Raw genomic sequence first — 21322 nt, forward strand, 5'->3', positions numbered from 1 at the left:
GTTATATGTTATTTGTTTGATTGCTTTTTAGCAAACTTCCTTTGTTTTTTAAAACCCAATTAGCTTTCCCCTCCCCCCCCCCTTTTTTTTTTTTTGAGTTAACTTACCAGTACCTTTTATTTAATAGACATGTAGAAAGGAAAACACATTTGCTCTTTTGCTGTTGGCTTAAGTCATAAGCAGAAGAGAGAAGACCTGCTTCTGGGAGTTTCAAGGACTTCTTTCATTCTTTGGAAGGGTTCCCCCCTCTTTCTGTTTGTTTTGTGTTGTTTGTTGTGTTTTGTGGTGGTTTGGGTTTTTTTGGTTTTTTTTTTTTTTTTTACTTACAGCTATTATAAATCAAATTGTGTGACAAAGAAAGGTAAAGGAAAAGGGAGAAGCCTTGCTACCTCAAAATACCTCAGTAGATTTGTGTGTAGGGGTTTTATGTGGGAGTGTTATTTCCCTTTCTCCACTTTTGACACCCCAAATCCATTTTCTATATAGCATAAAGGATGTTGACTCTCAAAGTTGTAAGGAAATAATAGTAGTTAAAAAAAAAAAAGAAAAATCACACCAAAAAACCCCCCAAAAACCCAAAACAAAAAAAAAAAAACCCAAACAAAAACCAAACACCACTCCTTCAGGAATGTGTGTTGTTTTCAGACACAACCAAAAGGAATTTGGCCTGCTTTACAGTGCATCAAATCTAGTTGTGTAGAAAAAAGTAACCAGCAAATTCTGCTTTCCCAAAGTGTTTTTTGAGTAATACAACCGCACTTTAACTATAAAGAATTGATCCAGCAATCCCTGAATTCAGTATCTGGATTTGTCATGGAAATAATATCTTTTTCAGAACTGGAAAGAATAAAATTGGATCATGTAGATTGTTAGGTCTCGGTGGTCCTTAAAGATCTGAGAAGAATTCTTGAATGCAACTACTCAGTGACTTGAAGAAGAAATTATCTGTTTTCATTGGTTGGGCCAATTTTGTACCATCTGAGGCATCTTTAATTTTTTTTTAAACTCTTTGGCTAGTCATGTTATCCGTGTCAGGATTGCTGCAAGTCACTTGAAGAAATAAGATTAACATGTGTATAGCTAAAATTTACAATCAGGAATGCATTTCAGCAAACATCCCATTGCAATATCAATTTTTTGTGTGTCCTTTTTGTGCAGTTCACTGACTTTCATTATTTTTATATAACGTTTCTCACTGCTTTTGTTTGGCTTGTAACAGAAAAATACCTTTTTCTTTCATTGCAGGTATTTATTTATTTACGAATGTTTGCAACTGACAGTGGGTTTGAGATACTGCCTTGTAATCGGTATTCTTCTGAGCAAAATGGAGCCAAAATTGTTGCAACAAAAGAATGGTAAGAAATATAGTTTACTGTTGCATTCTAATTTTGTAATTTATTTTGAAAGATTCTAAAAAGATAATAAAAATATGATTCAGAATTAAAACTGCAAGCAATGAAATACAAAATTTTGTATTTTTACTTACAAGTTACATTTGGTGTCTGTTTTTGCTAAGTACTTAACACACAATACACGCATCTGTAGACATTCCTTCACATATTTGGATGTAGTCATACAGTTTTTCCGTATACAAGGTTTTTTTATCTTGTTTTCAGTCAGATAACTATTTTCCTTTAATCATGAGTTGTTGGCCTCCCGTGAGAAACATGACCATGTCAAGAATCACATTATGCTGGACTTGTTATACAACAAATAATTGTGGGGGAAATGAGTTTTTCACTTTTGTGAAACTGAGGGCTGTTATTTGCATATTTTGATTGTGCAAGATAAATCTCTTCTGGAAACACAAAGCTGGAACCCAGTGTATTTTCTCCCCACCTCATTTTGACACTATAAGCATGTCTGTTGCAGCACTAGCAGATCCCTGGGTTAATTCAGATGTGAAAATAAATTTTCCCCTTCCTTCCCTCTTGCCTCCCCCCATAATTTGTATTTGGTTTGCTTTGTGCAGTACATACTTGTAACAGCACATCTGGGATGATGATATGCTGTAATATGTGGGCTAGGATTGAATGGCTAGACATTACACTGGCAGCATACCAAGTAAGCATGCTGTTACTGTGGGGCTACAGTCTCAGTGTGTAGGAGAGTAAGCTTTAAGAAGGTTGAGGCCAGTTTCTAGCTCTTCATGACTGTAGCTGGCAGTTCCACAATCACGATATAATCAGTTTGGGGGGGGTTTCAGTTTGAATTCTGCCCTTGGCTGATCTTTTGGGGTGGAAGCTTTGTATTTAGGTGTGTTGAAAGTTGATTAACTTTTCATGCTCAAACTCTTGAGTGACCTGAGAGAGAGCAGGACAGAAGGGCTGCTTCTTAACTCTGTCAATATCTGGAGAACTATTGAGACTCAAAACTGATAGTTCTCAGCATTCTCTATAAAAGAGAGAATTTTCCCCTTAAAAGGCTTGGCTCCTAGTTTGTATCCTTCGTGTATATTTAGTATCTCCATATTCATCTGCATCGGAGTAATCTCCCCAAAATTTGGAATGGCCACTCTAAGGAGCAGTGGAAACAATGCCCTTGCAATATAATGGAAATTGCGTGCTCCTTCCTAGGCCGAGTATTCATTGCCTCTGATCTGCTGTATTTATGATGGCAGATTGTCTGTCTGTTCATGAAAGCATCGAGGTTTTGTTGAGTTTTGTTAGTCATTGTGTCATCCTCTCACCCCCCAAATGGTGTATTTCAAGAACCAGCTAGATGCTGAAGAACTACACGAGAGAGGAAAACAACTTGTGTGAATTGTGGCCTTTTTCAAGAAGCCATGGACTTCTAAGCATCTTCACTATGCTGTATTTTTCTGGCCAAAGGAAATACTGTAGGAAATGCAAACGAGCAGCTGGAGGAAGTCAAAATGTCTTAAGTGCTGATGGGGAGGGAGTGTGTGCAAATGAAAAAAATCTTGCTTTTGGTTTTAACAACAGTAGAAGCTGAAGTAATCAACTCTTGCAATTTCTTGCTTGCAGTTTCAGGAGACTGTGGAAACAATGTGGCAATGTCTGTCAGAATTGATGTAATTGATTCTATACAGTAGCATAAAAACATTTATTTCATGTCTGATAAAAAGTCTATTTAGCCTAATATCCTGTCTCTAACTGAATTAAAACATGAAGCTTATAGGGGTTGAGAAATGGTTTACAAAACACTTTCTGTTACTGACAACTTTTCTTTTTGTGAAATTACTTTGTAACTTTTGCATATATATTATTATTTCTTGCTATCCTTTTTACACTAAAGGAAACGAAATGATAAAATAGAATTACTTGTGGGCTGTATTGCTGAGCTATCAGAAATGGAAGAAAACATGCTGCTGAGACATGGGGAGAAAATGACTTCAGTGTCATGTATTCTACACGGAAAAAACTGTGCACAGCTGTGGCTTGGTCCTGCTGCATTTATCAATCATGGTGAGTAGTAAGTATAGGAAGCGTGTGGAAGTGCATAAGCAATTTGTGCTCAGAAGTGTTGTTTGATTGTGAGCTGAACAACACAGGACCTTAAAGAAAATGTTTGAATCTGGCATACTGGATTACTGTAGGACAAAACCTGTTGGGATTTTCCCAGACCAGAGCTGATCGGCTGTGAACTGGGAAACTCATGGAAGGCTCTAGGAAGTGATGCCTTCTTCCTTAACAGAAAGTTTGGAACTGGCAGCTAAATTAGTGGAGCATATTGTGGGTTACCTTGAATTCTTTGTGAAATTAGTCAACAGTGATGTACTTCTTAGGTGAGCTTCTTATGCCTTCTGAACCTTTTGCACAGAAGCTTATCTGATTTTGTTTCATCTGTATGCTGAAGGAAAAGCAGGTTAGTATTTGAGATAAATCCTATTACCTTAAAGAGGAGGGAACCTGAACATTTGTGATAGTATAGGGAAGAGCTCAGAAACCAAACTATATCAAAATAGGTATCTTTTGATGTATAGCTTTGTGCAATACTAAATAACTCCCAGTGTTTAGTTGAGATTCTACAGTTATTGAAGTCAGAGTGAATCCTTACTTTAGATATCTACAACTATTCATGTTTCAGGTCTTATCAACAGTTAATTGACTTTATCTTTTGGACCTTTTTCAGATTGCAGACCTAACTGTAAGGTAAGCAAGAAATTAAAAGTAAATAAATAAAGTACCCCATGTTTTTTTCCCTTTGTCCCTGCACTTTTTCCTTCCCAACTGTTACAATTCTTTTTTTTTTTTTCTTACTTGGATACTGTTCAACCTTAATGCTTAATTTTTTATTTTTTTTTTTCTTCCCCGTCTTGTCATCTCCTTCCCCAGTTTGTATCAACGGGCAGAGATACAGCATGTGTAAAAGCTCTAAGAGATATTGAACCTGGAGAAGAAATCTCTTGTTACTATGGAGATGGGTTTTTTTTGGAAGAAAATAATGAATACTGCGAATGTTACACCTGTGAAAGGTATGCATTGATGTAAATAAGTTTCAAATGGAATTGGGAAAATTCATGATATATTTTGTGAAACCGAAAGTCCTTGATTATGAGTACTCAGACTTTTGGACACATTATAATTGCTTCCTAGCTACTGTTTGTAATAATTTTTTTAATGTTGTTACTGAAAATAGTCACGTTTCCTGAGAACTCTTGTATTCTGTTTTTCTTTTGATTCTCTGTTCTGGAGATAGCCCCAAAATGAGAATAACAAAAAGAAATGTAGATTCTTAAAAGTACTTCTGCTGAATAAAGTAGAATTGGAAGGAAAAGCAGTTGTAGTTGCTGCAAGACCATTAGCATCTGACCCCCAACTTTTGCTGCTCCTTTGCACTAGAAAAAGCACATTTCATCAGTGTTTTCTATGTTGACCTAAAGTTCTCTTCTGCTGGGAATGGGCAAAGCAGTTTTCACTGTATGTTATTAGAACTTGGGGGCTTGCGTATCTGTAAAGATCTACTGGTTTGGATAGTACTTGCCTGTATGTGTCCATCTTACAATAGCAGCAATTTTTTTTTTCACCTGTGCTGTCCCAACCTAGTTTCTTCACAGAATCAGTTGAAAGAATTTCATGGTTGGTTTTTGTCATGTTGAAACATCAGCTTACTGTGAGCATGGAGGCTCAACGTAATTTGTGAGAGCTTCACCTAATTCCAAGAGGAACTACATAGAACATATAACAGTTCTATTACTGTTTGACCTAACCGTAGAAAGGAAAAAAATACAAAGGACAAAATATTAATAAAACTGAGAAATAGCTTAGTGCACTTACATATAAATAGTGTAATAATCCCACCTTCATTTTTACTAGCTAGTTTGGTCACTAACAATTCTTTCAATTCAAGGGAAAGCCTTCTGATGTGGACCTCTAAGCTCATACGATGTTGGTAGATCATCCCAAGTGAAGGGTACAGTCTCAGACTTTATCTAGAGAACTGCTAGAAAAATGTAGTTCAGTCCTGGGGGCTGTTTAGTATTGAATAAATGGGTACCATGATTGTTCTTCCCTTGTTCCATGAAGCGATAAGTTTTTTCTTTTTGCTCAAGTTCCTTTTGCTGATTTTAATGTAATATAGACATACTTTCTCCTTCAGGACAAACCAATTTTCCCAAACCAAGCGTTTTTCACTAATTTGTCATATTCATATTTTAAATACATGAAAATGTTATATTTTAAAGCTAACATTTGCATGATTGTAACTTTAGGAGTTTGCTTTTCAGTCACAAGGCTGTGTTACAGCAATCAAATGTGAGAGATTTGAATTTAGGGGAGTTGAACAAGGAAAAAACGAAGTCCTTACCAACATGAGGCAACTGTTGCTTTGTACACCACAAAAAAAAAAATCTTTAAGTGACTTAATTTTGACTATGCTGTAAAGGGTGTTTGTGATGTTAAAATGCGAGACTTCTAAGAATCTGTGGGGTGCATTTGAGAGGTGTGGGAAGGTTGGCACTGTGCAGTTTTTTGTTTGTGTGTTGGTTTTTTTTTTTTCTCCCAAGCCTCTGAAAATCATCACCAAGAAAATTTGCATATCTTTACATACGTGCATTTACTCTTTTTAGGTGAGCCTGCTGTTCAAGCTGGCTGAGACAACTGGGCATGAAAGATGACATGTTGTGGGTGTTTATAGCACTGTTACTTTCTGACCTGAATTGGCTGTTGCTTGTGCTAAGTTCAGTCTAGTATCTTCAGCTGCTTGTAATTTGCAGAATTCAAAATAATGCTGAAAGAATGTTCCATATCAAACAAATACCAGTCAATTTGAGAACAAATATTGTGTCTGCATAATAATTAACCTTGTGGAGCTTGAGATACTGTCTGATCTTTTTGGTTGCACTTTTAAGATTTGTAGATTTTCTTCCAGTACAATGCACTGCAATCCAAACTGAAGTTGTCTTCAGTAATTCTGCAAAGTGCAAGCATACTGGATTATTAAGGAGTAGCAAAGGAATCCTGGTAGTAGTGGTTGAAGTGCAAGTACAGGAATTATTAATCTTCATCCTTTTCTGTGATTACTTTAAAAGAAAAAGAAAAAAGTTCTAGGTTTGCTCAGCCATTTCGCTTTGGTTCATACTTGAGTCTTTCAGTTAACAAAGGAACACCGAACTATGTGATAATTTTATTCCATTTTCTGTACTTTTCAACTCTTGCTGATGCAAGTGACAAGCATTGTAACAGAAGCTGGCATTTTTTTACTAGCGTGATGTGATTAGGAAAATTTGTTATCTAAGCAAATATATGTAGTATTTTGAACTACCATATTTCTTTCACCTGCATAATTTGACTATGAAATGATACTAAAATAGACATAAAGCAAGGAAAACCTGCTTTTGCAATTTTTCTTCTTGCAAGAAACAAATGGAAGGTTTTTCTGCACATCTTAATAAAATGAGATAAGTGTATAGATATCTTATTAAAACAGCCCTCAAAATGCTAATAAATTCAGTGGTTATTAGTATTGTTTATCCAAACATACCTGGGATTCAAACTATTGTATATGAAACAAAGTTCTAAGATTATATTAATAGCTGCATTACTACATTGTGTCCTCTCTTTCTTTGTAGACGTGGAACTGGTGCTTTTAAATCACGAGTAGGATTGCCAGCACCTACTCCTGTGATTAATAGTAAATATGGACTGAGAGAAACAGATAACGATTGAACAGACTTAAAAAGTTGGGTGACAGCAGCAAAAATTCAGACAGCCAGTCCGTCAGCTCAAACACTGATGCAGATACCACTCAGGAAAAAGCTAATGCAAGTAAGTAAAGGAAAAGCTTGGAGTGCAGGATTAAAGGTTTCATAAAAAACTTCAAAAATTTTCATTGTGATGAAATTCCCTTTCTCACTCTTGAGATGCATCTCAGATACTGGTCTTTAGAACTGTAAGTTATTCAGGACTCTGAAGGCAATTTAAATAGAAAATCCACAGTTTTCCTTAAGTGTTACAAGAACAATAGTATGTTCTTGTTCTGTTTTATTTATATCAAAAGGAAATAGTGTCATATTTCTAAACATGTCAGTTAAAGTTCTATCTATAATGTACGTATTTCAAAATACAGTAAAATATCACATGCAGTAGTATGGTTTAGGAAAGAACACATAGTTTGAGTTATCTACATTCTGTAGGAAAACAGGTTTTTAGAAAAATACTCTTAGTAGAGATTATTAAACAAATAGTAATCTCCTTTAGCGATCCTTTAAGTTGGGCAGCTATTCCCTCTCCATATCCAGGACTGATAGTTCAGGTACCTATTCTGAAGTGAAAGTGCACAGTTAGTTAGTAATCTCAGAAGAAATGGAAGGGATTTTTGTTTCTGATGCTCTTGAGAGACTTCTCTTCATGGAGTAGTGAGTATCATTTATTTACTTTCTCCTTGTTCCCCACCCCCACCACCCTTACTATAGGCAAAATGTAAGTAACTTAAACTTTGACCTAACTAGCAAACAGGTTTGGAGCCACATAAAATATTATGGTTCCGTCTGGCTCCTGTTTGCTGCTGTGATATTTAAAAAACAAAATTAAAAAAAAAACACCACACAAAAAAAAAAAACCACTTCCCGAAATCCTCTTATGATGTCGATTTACAAATCTTTAGAGTTGCAGCTTTGGGCAGACAAAACTCCTTTGCTTACCACAGTAGGTAACAGAGAACTGGATACTTGAAACTGAAACCATTACTGTAGTTACGGTTTTGGGTTTTTTCCTCCCCTTGTATGAAAAAATTCTGGGGTTAATACTAGAGTATGCTGATCCTCAGATTTTGCTGGAATAATACTCAGTAAAAACTGTGGATAATATGGGACGGATTTAAAAAAAATTGGTAGAAGAAATTCAGTAAAAAAAACAAACTTAGTATATTGGGAGCAGTGAAGGAAGTTTACCTGAAATTTAGGTGTGCTTTTGACTTGTTTGACAATTCCTTTCATGTATGAGTTACAAGTTAAGCGGTCTCGCTCCTTACTGTGTACTGTCTGGCTTGGTTCACATATTTCGATGAAGTCCTTAAAATAAATAACTACAGTATTTGGGAGTGGGAAGCTCAGGATAAAGCACTGTCATAACAAATCCACTTTTTTTCTTTCACAGCTAACAGAAAATCTTCGATTGGCGTAAAAAAGAACAGCAAAAATAGAACATTAACAAGACAGTCTATATCAAGAATTCCAGCATCATCAAATTCTACCTCATCTAAACTAACTCATATAAATAATTCCAGGGTACCAAAGAGACTGAAAAAGCCTGCAAAGCCTTTACTTTCAAAGATAAAGTTGAGAAATCAGTGCAAAAGGCCAGAGCAAAAGAATGCTTCTAGAAAGCTCGAAATGGGAAATTTAGTTCTCAAAGAGCCTAAAGTAGTTTTGTATAAAAACTTGCCCATTAAAAAGGATAAAGAATTGGAGGGACCAGTCAAAGTTGCAGTCTCTAGTGGATGCTTAACAAGGCATGCAGCAAGAGAACATAAACTGAATTCTGTGAAAGGTGCTCATGAGCATGGTGATATACCACCCTGCACATACATAACAAGGAGGTCAATGAGAACAAGGATGAATTTGAAGGAGACCTCTGACATAAAGCTTGAACCAAATATGTTGGATAGCTATAAGAATAATTTGACCGGAACGCAGTCGGACATTTTAGAGCAGCACTCTCATGTGATAAAGGAAGATGATGAGGCTCATGGACCATCACATAAAGGGGATATTAGGTGCCAGAAAAATGATGCAGGCATGTCAAAAAAGAAATCTCGACAAGGAAAACTTGTGAAACCATGTTCAAAAATAGAAGAAACTGATACTACGCACAATACACCTGTGAAAGATGAAGTACCAGATTTGATCAGTTCTCATTCAGAACTTGGAGAGAGGAATAATGTGGGACACACCTGTTGGCTATAAAGACTGTATGTCTGGATCTGGTGGCTGCTCTGTTGTAACATCTGACAATTTTAAAGCAAAAGACAGCTTTAGAACTGCAAAAAGTAAAAGAAAAGACGAATCACGAGGTATGATGCACAACTTATCCTTGAAAATAGCTCTGGGATCCCTAAACTGACTCTTCGTAGACGCCATGATAGTAGTAGCAAGGCAAATGACCAAGAAAGTGATGGAATGAATTCCTCAAAAATAAGTATCAAATTAAGTAAAGACCATGAAAAAGATAATAATTTATATGTAGCAAAGCTAAATAATGGGTTTAACTCAGGATCAGGCAATAGTTCAACAAAATTAAAAATACAGCTAAAACGAGAGGAAGAAAACAGAGGGACGTACCCTGAGGACCTTCATGAAAATGGTGTGTGTTGTAGTGAAACTCTGTCCCTTTTGGAGTCAAGAATGGAAGTAGATGATTATGGTCGTTATGAAGAGGAAACGGCAGATGAATCTTCATCAGAAGAGGACGATGAAGATGATGATGACTATGATGATGAATTTGATGACTTTATTCCTCTTCCACCAGCGAAGAGATTAAGGCTTATTGTTGGCAAGGATTCAATAGATATTGATATTTCTTCCAGGAGGAGAGAAGATCAGTCTTTAAGGCTCAATGCATAAGCTTATAGGTCTTAAACTGACCTGGATGTCATTTTTTTAAAAAAAAAAATAATTAAAAAAAAAATCCCACAACAAAGAAACCCAACAGAAATTCCATTGATTATTCCTCAACTGAAGAACTTTCTGAAAACTTAGTGGCAGCACTTCTTTATTGTTCATTCACCTATCAACGTAATATTGTAGAAAGTGTACAGCATACTGACTCTTCTTAAGTCTGATTGTGCAGATTTTATTGTATCTTTTTTAATAGCCTTCTTATGTGCAATTCTGAGTTAGAGGTAATGCTCTGTTGTAAAATAAAGGCTCAAGCAAAGTTATGAAATTGCATCAAATCTTTCCATGCAGGACAATGACCAATACAGTGTGGCTACATAATTATTTTTGATCAGTAAGAGCATTATTTTGCTCTTACAATATTTGACTAAACAATTTAAAAAGTCATAGTAGCAGCATATTAAGGTTTTTCTAGTATATGTTAATATCACCAGCAATGATCTACAGCTTTTTGATTTATTTGCTAGATGTTTTTTTCCCCCTTGGAGTTTGTCAGTTTTAACACTGTATGCTTGTCCCAGACGTACTGTTTGTGGCCTTTGTTATAGTAGCAAAACCGTTGGTTGGAAGTCAAATGATTTCTTTAAAAAAAGAGAAAAAAAAATGAAAAGGTGTTGACAATTTGCTGACTTTTTAGTACATTATATGTACAAGGGTAGCAGTATGCAGAATAAAAGTTTGGATATGGTGTATTTATTGCTTGTTATGTAAATTAAACACCTTGTATTTAACACTTTTCAATACTTTTAGATAAAATTGTTCTTTGCAAGAATGATTGGTGCTTATTTTTTCAAGAATTTGCTGTGAAATAATGTGATTACAACAGGCAACATTTATCCAATGAACTGCAGCTATCCTAAATTGGTTCTTCATATTTTTCTGTTGCACTTGTAAAATGCTACAAGGAATTTAAAGAAAATCTATTCACTTTAACTTATGATAGTTTTATGAAATTAAAAACAACTAAGTCACAGCTTTTGTTCTGTGGTAACCTATAAATTGTTTGTCTTTTAAGAACCAGTTGTAAAAGACTGAAAAAATATGTATATGTTGTAAATATTTGTGTGTTGTGAGAAATTTTGTCATAAGAAATTGAGATAACTTGCCAGAAGGGTTTTTAAGTTTAGAAACACATCCATGCCAATAAAATAGGAAATTGTAAACCTAGTTTTAAACTCTGGATCAGTTGGAGTTCTTTGCTCATACATAGTTCACTTAATACTTTAGAATCTGCTTTATAACAAAGAAGAGCATCAGGGCAATCTTTGGCTCTTGTTTTTAATAAAAGAATGTTAGGAAATGTCTGAGCACAATGAACTTGTATGTATAAATCGGCCTATTTATAAGCCATTTCTTTGAAACAGATGTAAAATGTCATAGTTGACATAACTATAGCACTTTGGTCTACGGTATTTGTGTTTTTACTCAACCATGGATTAATAGAGTTTTTTCTGTCTAGGGGCGTAGAAACAGAAGTAGCATCATAAAACATGTGCTGTTGGATTCGTTGAATCCACTGTTTGCTGCATAGTATGTTCATGTCAAGTCCAACCCTCTCTGCCCAGAAGAGCAAGAGCTTGAGTTACATGACCACCGTATTGCCCAGTTGTGAAAGCATTAGTGGAAATGGGTGGGTGAATTTGCATGTGAGCTGATCACCATGGTTTGGCTCATGGCTGACCCTCACAGAAATGAAGAATTTTTTCAAATAAATCCTTCCAAATGTATTTTGGCAATTTGTTAGATTGCATATGAGATGGTGGAATTTGCCTTCATCTCACTTCCATTCTGTATTCTCAGCAGAAAATGAAGTGTAGAATTAAACATAATACTTGTAACTTTGTTTTTTGCAATGTCCAGTCTGTTAAAGGCCAGCTGTGTCTCATGTACAGAGTGTATATATTCTTAAAAAATGGATAGGCCTGTATGTAATTGCACAGTATCTCCTGTCAGACCTGGGCTTTAGTTCATGGAAGACAGAACCCAAAAGCTTGTGGTAAGTATGCTGACATTTTTGAGTACTGAGTCAGCTATGGTGGATCGTTTTGTGGGATTTTTAATTGTATCATATAAAAATGGGTTATTAAAGGTTGAGTTACAGGGAGGGTAGCTGTGTTATTAAAGGCTTGCTTTGTAGTAGGAAGTTTACCAGCAAACAGTTAATGACAAATAATAATACAGCTCTTTTGTCAAGAATTCACTTTCATTTTCACTGGGTGATGCAAGAATATGACTGTATTAGCAACTGACGTGAAGAGCTGAACAGAGAGCATCTGCATGCTTTCTGCTCACTGTCTTTTAGATTATTACTGTAGTGTCCTCCCTGTTTTTCTCCATAGTCAGGTTTTTCTTGCAGCTTTTCTGTCTCCCTGCTGCTCCTGTTGGCAGACTCATGGTAACACTCCCCTGGCAGTCTTGGTGGTTCTAGTAGGGGGTGATGGGTTTGCAGAAACATAATTCACCTGGGCTTTTGAAGAAAAGGGGTTTGATGCAGCAAGTTAGCATTGGCAGCTGTTGTTGGTATTTACTGACCAGTATGCTCAATGGCAAGTTTAGGGCTTGCTGAACCAGCATCAAGCAATGAAAGCAGATCATGAAACAGGTGGTGAAGGAATTGCAAGAGAATTGTGCCCTTAGAGGTAGAAGCTGTTTTCCTGGAGTACATGTTCCTACTAACTCGTAGTCCAATCAACCCCTTAATAAGAGCTTCTTTTCTTTGATGGAGAAATAAGTACAAGTAGCTCTTTGGGCAGGAACTCTGGATTGGTCTTGTTCATTGAACGGCCTTGTCTTGGAGAACTTGGAACAAAAGCTTTTAGTCATTTGCAGGGTAGACAGGTCCATAGCTATGTCTTGCTACATAGATCTTTGGTGTTGCAGATGCCTTGAAAATAATTAAATGTGTTCCCTCAAGTTGATTATGTAGGCAGGGGTTGCACATACCTAGTCTCTTCTGTCCTTCCCCTGCTGCAGAAAATATTTTTTTTCAATATTTATATGTGAGTTGGCAGTTCATGATGTTTCCCTAACCTTAGTAGTAGGGAAAGATGAATGTGTTACATGTATGAGAACCTGACAACCCGGGGATGTTTGTCACTGTCCAATCTGGATAACAAAGCACTGTGAAGTTAATAGCAATTTGACTTGTCAGGGACTCTGTCTAGCCTTTATGTCTCTCATTTACCAAGATACTGGTAAGAAAAGATGCAACAGCTGGGTAGGTTTAGGGTGACCACAGCACATCTTTTAGAGGGATGAAGAATTGGGGGAAGCGTATTACAGATGGGCTTTTGTCAGCTAGTTTTGAGGTATGTGTAACAGGTTGTGAGGCTAAAATGAAAACATTACAACCACCATGAAAATGGCAGGTTGGCTGCAGATTGGTGAGCATCGTGGCACAGGTAGTGCCATATAGTTGAGGACAGGTTTATCATGAGCTTTTGAACATTTGGGTAGCAGATGTAACTGTTGGCTGACTTGCACCTTTGATGCGGTGAGTTAATAGGGTGGGACCAAAGGGTGTTGATACTTCAGGAGATGAAACCAAATACTGTTTCTTCACAAAACAGTGTTACGGAATTGAGTGTTCTTTTAAAAAAATAATGCAGTGGGCATATGGAGGAGAGAGAACTCCTAAGTGCTCTGCTTAAGTAGAAACATGCATTGACTTACTGTACAGTAAAATTGCTGCAAAATACATTACAGGCAGTTCAATCCTACTGGATGCTACTCATGTCGATACCAGAGAGAAAAGTTGAAGACTGCCTTGCTTACAGCAGTCTTAACTTGCCCATCTCTTTGGATTGATACAGGAAGGTATTTTATATTTATTTGAGTAGGAGTGATTTGATTGGAAATAGCCAATAAGAATCAAGCCTTTCCTGCTTCACATGTACTGGGATGTTTCCAGGGGACTGGGGAATTTCTGGAAAATTGCTTGTGCCGAAAAGAGGCAATGTTTCTGCGAAGAGCAGAAGCTTGTGATTGTCAGATGTTATTGTAATATTGTCTGAAATTAGTCCCCCTCTGAGCTAATCAGCATGCTCTTTTTCTATCTCATCTGTAACTCCAGCTACTGTGTGCAAGCAGGGGGTTTGGGCTTTAAAAAATTGCATCTGATAAAATAGCTGTGGATTCTGCAAGATTAACATGAATGTCCTGTTACTGGGGTTTTTTTCCTTGTTTTTCAAATGCTTCCCCCCCCCCCCCCCCCCGCTGTATTTGTTGACATAAGGTGTTTTCTCTGTATGTGCTTTGAATGCTTAGGTATTAGCTTGCATGAAGCCTACCGTTGTTCAGAGTGCTGCTCTGTTCGCAATGCGTTGGCTTTATTCACTTACGCTGCTAGCCACTATGCGTTAAATGCACCCAAGGTACTCCTCAAAGTATGTATTCATGTCTGCTTTTGGCTGGTTTTTCTGGTTTCTTTTTCTCCATTTTGCCTAGTGCTGCCAGTGCACTCTTTAAAATAAGCTCAGAAACAGAATTTCTTTGCTCCCCTTATTTGTATAGTTGGTTGCCCTTTTAGAATGAAAGGGTGAACATTTGGGAGCTGTGCAGAATAAGACTTACTGAAAATAAAAAGCAAAGTCACTTATGTTTTTTCCTAAATCCCCTTCCCCAGTGAGTATTCTTTTGTTTGGGCTGGGCCGTAAGTAAACCTATGGCCTTGCATAATTTCTTTTGCCCCTTCCTAAACTCTTGATTTCACAAGTTAACAAGGTTATGGTAGGTTTTTCAGCATCATTTCATGGCAGCAACACTGGCTTACGTATTTGCTCTTTTTGCCTGTTGTAGCTGCTGCTCTTTGCCCACCAAGGGAACTTCTGTGGTAGTCATGCTTGAATTCACATACCTTATTTACACTAATCCTATGAAATATTTTTATTGTTGCAAGGTATACATGGTTCTTTCAGTGTTAACCCGCCCTCCCTACTGGCAAAGGAAATCCATGACTTTTTCCCAGGCAGCTACATTTGATTTAACTGTAATTTTACTTGGATTCATCCTTGCATGAAACTTGATTGGAACAGTTCCTGCCACAGAAACAGTATCTTAGTTGGTGGTGTTGGAGGGCTCCTTCTTGTATGTAGAGGTATGTCCAGCACTAAACAAGGTATGGGACCAGTTAAAGTGTTGCCTCAGGAATTGTTTTAGCTTAACAAGCAGAGTGACAGTAGTGAATTTGTCAAGTGTGGAGCTATCAATGTGCCCAAGAAACCATGGATTTTTCCACTGATGGTTTATGGTGTTCATCAGAAGTCAATTCTGTTTCGTAATTAGATTTATAGTCTTTTCTGCTCCAATTACTATGTTTGGCTACAACATTTTAAAACACAATTGGCTGTAAACTGGTAGATCTAAGGAGGACAATGACGAGCATAGAAATGTGTTGGATAGGACATGATTTTACTCATATTTGCATAAACCATGTGTATAGAGCATTAGGACAGGACTGCTGGGTGATTCACAGTGAGGGTTACCAAAATCTCTTGGATAATACTGGGTGCTGAGCCAGAAAGTCTTTTCAGATCCAGAGATTAAGTCCTCTCCTGTAGCTCAACTGTAAGGCCTGCCCAAAATGTTTTAGAGCCAAAGATTAGCCATGGCCCGTCCAGTGGCAGGAGGCTACAGTCCAGGAGGGGTTACCTTCCCATAATGCCCAACTAGTAATACTTCAGCAACTAACACTTTCTAACTTCAGAAGTAACAGCAAGCTTTGAGATCCAACCTCATCACCTGAGGTGTGACCTCAAAGTATACTAGAAAGGAAACACTGTGCTGCTGCCTTCAGTATTAACAGTAAGATAGGGTTTACAGTTACTTTTAAGAACCAAATTTAGGCTTTTAAGTGACTTAAATGCTTCTGAAAGTTTTCTTCTTGACATAGCACAGAAAAGCACTACAAACTCATGTACAGTCTAGCTATTTTAGATCTACAGTGAATTCCAGAAGCCAAACTACTTGTAAATATGGGACTGAATATAGGTTCTGAGGTCATATTAATCACTCCTGAAAAGTCAAAATTCTTTATTTTTCAAAGTTGTGTATCTGTTGATAGCTGAACAACGCACGAGTTTAAAATCTTGAGTTGTTAAAAATCTGTAGATGTCCCATGCATTTTCTGTGTGCTGGCTTTCATTTCAAACCATTTTGAAATGAAAAAAAGTATTCTGTTGGGGGCAGGAAGGGATATGTTTTTATCTTTCCTGTCTTCTCAGCTGCCTTGTTAACTTTTATATTGAAATTGAGTGTTGTGAAAACAAGTGGAAAAATAGTTTCACACCGCCCAAAAATCCATGCTGTTCCATGCTGTGTTGCATAAGGTTTTAAGCCTACAGTAAGGCCTTTTCTGTAGAAGGCAACTCTGAATTCTGAGGGCTGGTATTGACTAGCAGAAGTGATGTCAGCTGTCTGGAGTAAGTAACTAATGAGGAAGGATCCCAGCTTGGGGAATATGTTGTGTAATAAGATGAAAATCTTTCAGGTTATTAGATTTCTAGCAAAAAGCCCAAAGCTGTTGGTATATCTACTTTTAATTTACAGCCCAGGATGACAAATGTAATTTCTGATGAAAGTAATCATATGTCTGTGTTTCAGTTATTTTGGTAGATACCAATAGCATCAAGTGTGAACTCAAAATAGAAGAAAAATAGCAGGCAATAAATGGGAGAAGGATTAAGGAAAGGTTAAGGAATTGAGATATTAGTGTTCTGAACATTTTTTTAAAGTGTCAGGAAAGACTGAAATGTAGCATCTCATCTTTTATTAAAAAAAAAAAGCAACCAAACACCACAAACCAACATCAAAAGTCCTTATTCTTTGTAGAAAAAGTACACAAAACATTAATAGTTCCTGGGTTTCTAATACACAAATTCCAAAACTGTAATTACACTTCTGAAACAACCGATGGTAGTATTTCTAAGTGTAGTCACTTAGCAGAGAGGAGTTTACACCATGGAGCTTCAGTCAGTTGTGGGAAACAGTGGCGGTACTGCTCCTGAACAGGAGTGTGTGAACCTGGTACCTATGTGCCAATCTTATGTTAATTGTGTCACCGTCAGAGATTGCATCCTGGGATAGATAGACCTTTTTGGTCTGAGCCAGTACAGCTTTGCTCATAAAAGGTGCGTCAGGATGGACAGGACATACAGGACTTTCAGAGGTTTGGAGAGGGGGAAACCCTAAGAGGGAAGAGCTGTGGGGAGTGTTGGGTAGGAAGGAAGGGAAAGTGATTGCTGTCAGCTAGTGAGAACATGTGGGTTAGATAAGGGATGAGCTGATTGCTGTCTCATGCTTGTGTGTGTGTAACACTTCTCTGTTAGGTTGGGCAGTAATTATGCTGTCAGTAAAAGTGTTGTAATCAAATATTATGGATAGTGTTATTAGGCTAATCAGTAATTAGTTCATATGTACATACCCCTTCTTGCAGCTCTGTCAGGCAGAGCACATGGATACCACGTCAATGGCATCAAGCGTCCAATTAAATGGTATACTTCCCTGCTGGGAAATATTTGGGTCACACAGTCCTCCTGCTCACTGCTTACCACTTCCATCTGGGAGTTTAATGTTTTACTCCATCATCAGCCCTTTTCTTTAAGGACTTTTCCAATATCACACTCCCATCCTGTGCAGCTGGCCTGCACGCAGGATGCATGCCCTAGAAGTGGTGCATCTACAGAGGGAGGAGAGGGTGTCTGGATATTGCAAAAACCACCTAACAGCTTGTGTCTAGGACTGCAGAGCTGGCAGTCAGCAAGAACCCTGAACGGTGCTCCCAGTAGGTGTACTTAGTACTTGTTCTCATGCTGATGTGGACAGTTGGTGTTAATCATAGAATCATAGAATGGTTTGGGTTGGCAGGGACCTTAAAGATCATCTAGTTCCAACCCCCCTGCTGTGGGCAGGGACACCCTCCACTAGACCACGTTGACCAAAGCCTCATCCAACCTGGTCTTAAACACCTCCAGGGATGGGGCATCCACAGCCTCTCTGGGCAACCTGTTCCAGTGCCTCACCACCCTCACAGTAAAGAATTTCTTTCTAACATCTCATCTAAATCGACCCTCCTTCAGCTTAAACCCATTACCCCTTGTCCTGTCACTACACTCCCTGATAAGCAGTCCCTCTCCATCTTTCCTGTAGGCCCCTTCAGAAGCACCACCTTAAGGACCATTGCCTCAGTCAAATGGAGACCTTCACCCCTGTGCAGTTGCAGCGCAGTCTCACCTCTCTGGTGAGGTTGTACTGGTAGCACCAAAGCTGTCAACGGTGGCCCTGCAGCTGGGACCAACGTTGGCACCTCTTTGCCACCTTAGTTGCTGAACTGGGGGACATCACTAATGATGTTCATCTGTCCTGTTACAATCAGAGCTCATGCGCTGCAAATGCAAAGGAGGCAGGTGTCTGGGAGAGGGAAGTGGAAGACAAAATTAAACTGCTGGTGGTCTCTCTGCCTTCAGCACTCTGAAGTTTTTCGTTGATGGTCCTCCCTCCCCCCTTCAGGATGGTGGTGTTACATTCTGTGGAAAAGCTGAGATGTACTCCCCCTGCCCACACACAGTTGCGTGGTTATCGGTAATGGGAAAAATGATCTGCCTAGCTCTCTTAGTTTGACTCAGCCTTGTGAGTATGTACATAGAGGGTACCCTTTATATGCATCTCTGGTCTTGCTGGAGACAGAGGGACTGCTTAGATGTGTAGCTTTGCAATTATGCTTTGTGTAAGACCCTTTGGGATAAAAGCTGTGTGGTCTAATTACATTTCTGACAGAGATTTATTTTGAACATAACTTGAATTCTGAATTTCCTGGATTTATCACACTTGCTCTGAGAGAAAACAGTATCGTCCTTGTGGCATTTTAATCCTTAGAGTACCTAGCTGCAGTCTTAACTTCAAAATTCAGGTTACTGGATTCTGATTGTGAGCAGTTTTCATGAACAGGATACTCACACCATTCCTTTCCAAGGTGTTTGCAAAGGAATTCCTACCTTGCTACAGAAGTATTTTTCCAGAAGCTGCTTTTTTTTTTTTCTCTTAAGTTTGTGAAGAAACCCTGAAGTGAATAAAACTCAAAGCAATACTCTCTCCAAGTCTATAGCTAGCTTGCAAAAATATTCCAAGTTATAAAAAGATTAAACCCAAATTGATCAACAGCAGTGCAAAATCTTTAGGCTGACTTTGAAATGTATTTTCGCATAGTACAACCCTTCACATTTTTTAATAAACAAAAAAAAAATTCTATGGACGCTGACTGCTAAAGCTCCCCTCAAATCAGTGTAGAGAAGGCAGGCATTTTTCAGAAGCTCATTTGAGGTGCACCTCACATGACCAATGAAACATAATCAATGTTTAGAGTAAAAGTCTCAAAGTGAATTTTAAACAAACAGGAAACTCAAACCTGTGTTTCTTTTCCCGTAGCAAGCCAGCTGGCTTCTCTCACCTGCACGTTGGTTTAGGATAGCAGTATTTGCATTTGAAAATTGCTCTGTAAAGTGCTTGTATTTTACTGGTTCAAGTCTTCCATACCTGTATAACTTAGGGGCTTATCTGTCACAAAGCAGGCTCTAGTGTGGATGTCAGTAACACTCAGCAAGATTTTAATGCCTGAGGTGACACCTTGTTTCTCTCTGGACTGGCTGTACTGAGGACAGAGCTGACATCTGCTAGCGTGTAGCTGTTCATGGGTGGTTACATCTAGAGTGCTGACTTGGCTGGCTAAGACTGTGCTGCTGCCTGGGTTAGAGCGTATCTGCCAAGAGCTGCTCACTGTAGCCCACCGGTCCCTTCAAAAAGCAGAATCTACCCTACAGCAGATATTCAGAGCGGTGCTGGTTGGTGCCAGGAGGAAAGATCTCCAAAAGCCAAATGCCTAATGCGGCTTTACGCCAAAGATGGCTACTTGTCTTCCTTCTCCTCGTTGGCTTTTCTGGACGAGTTGGTTTTTATCCATTGACCATTACTGTTCCCAGCACAAGGTGGCACTCACATTCCGAGTGAGGGATTTCTTAGCTCTGCAGCCCTGCTCTCTTTTAGAAACCATTATGTGTTAGTTAAAGGCTGTTTGGCCATTTATTGCTTTTTACTGTGTGATATCCCAGGAGTGCAGCTGAACGATACCTGGGGGAAGAAAACAATGAGCCAGCAGTCATCTGGAAGGAGGGAGCAATCCAAGTTACAGAGCAATGCTCAGCAAGGTGAATTGGGGAATAACTTAATGCTGAATGCAACTGTGCTTTTGCTAGCTTTAATGCTTTTTTCATTCCACCAGGAGGAGATTCCCCTTCAGCACTTTCCAGCCTTATCCATGCCTGTCTCGAGTTTCTGCTGTTTCCATTAGTCAGAATAACTCCTGTCAAGGGCAGGCAGCTGTGTGTGTGGCTGTGCCTCACATCCTGCTGGTAGCTGCTCACCGCTGCATTAAAGGTCTTCAGACAAGGGGAAGTATAAATACGGAGGAATGAGGCTAGAGGGGAAAAGAGTGGAAGCAGTGTAACATCCTCCTCTCATCTGCTGAGTCTATAGGAGTCCTTTCTTGGTCAAGATCCAGCATTAACACTTGCCTCAGGAATGCTGTAAGTAATTCTTGGGGAGGAGGGATTGTTGGCTGGTCTTGCAGCTCCCAAAATCAAGTGAGAACAAGTTGGTTGCTGCTTGTTCTGTTGCTATGCACTACTTTTAATCAGTATTATGAAGTTAAGTCTCAGGACTTTTGTCCATGGTTTTTTTGGATCAAGAATTACCAGAAACAATGCAGCAATAATCTACCATGCATTGTGATGATCTGTGAAGGAGATCAGAGTTACAGCAACAAAGAGATGGAGGCACTGGGGCGCAGAAACTTGAACTGCTTCCTTAAGGGAACATAGCAGAGAAGTGACAGGCTCTGAAATAGCGCTGATCTCCTAAAACATCACTTAAAGTGCAGAGAAAAGACTTGATGTGTCACTTTCTGTGCAGATTCAAGTATTCCCCGACACTGGCTAGTCCAGTGGGACTACAGTGGTCAGAGATGCAGGAAATCTCAGTTGACTATTAAAGCTGTTTGTGTGTCCTTGAACTAGGTCCGAGAATCTGAATTTCACTTTTGTAGAAAAAGAGAGCAGAACAATATCCAAATGCCGATCTGCTCTGAAAGTCTGGCTTAGGTTGGGTGCTCCAGAAATTCAAACTGACTCACAGAAAGGAAGGTGAGGAGATAGGAGGGTCTGTCAAATCTGAAGCATATGTAGATGCTTTTAATCA

General features: G+C 38.5%; 2 protein-coding genes across 3 annotated transcripts in view; both read left to right on the forward strand.

The window, feature by feature from the left end:
* Positions 1 to 11916, forward strand: part of KMT5B (lysine methyltransferase 5B) — a 31684-nt gene extending 19768 nt beyond the window's left edge. Inside the window, 11 exon segments of the mRNA XM_075754808.1 lie at positions 1246 to 1355; positions 3259 to 3340; positions 3343 to 3378; positions 3380 to 3428; positions 4096 to 4115; positions 4299 to 4438; positions 7034 to 7119; positions 7122 to 7229; positions 8559 to 9345; positions 9347 to 9450; positions 9453 to 11916. Coding sequence (XP_075610923.1) covers positions 1246 to 1355; positions 3259 to 3340; positions 3343 to 3378; positions 3380 to 3428; positions 4096 to 4115; positions 4299 to 4438; positions 7034 to 7119; positions 7122 to 7229; positions 8559 to 9345; positions 9347 to 9450; positions 9453 to 10024 — 2094 coding nt within the window. The 3' untranslated portion in view covers positions 10025 to 11916.
* Positions 11917 to 20519: 8603 nt separating this feature from the next.
* CHKA (choline kinase alpha) overlaps positions 20520 to 21322 on the forward strand; it is a 50856-nt gene continuing 50053 nt past the window's right edge. For both annotated transcript variants that reach the window (XM_075754811.1, XM_075754813.1), the window contains exon 1: positions 20520 to 20652. In XM_075754811.1, the coding sequence (XP_075610926.1) occupies positions 20648 to 20652 (5 nt within the window). In that variant the 5' untranslated portion in view covers positions 20520 to 20647. The remainder of the gene's footprint in view (positions 20653 to 21322) is intronic.

The sequence above is a fragment of the Balearica regulorum genome, chromosome 5 (genome assembly GCF_011004875.1).
Source record: "Balearica regulorum gibbericeps isolate bBalReg1 chromosome 5, bBalReg1.pri, whole genome shotgun sequence".
NCBI classification, from domain to species: Eukaryota; Metazoa; Chordata; class Aves; order Gruiformes; family Gruidae; genus Balearica; species Balearica regulorum.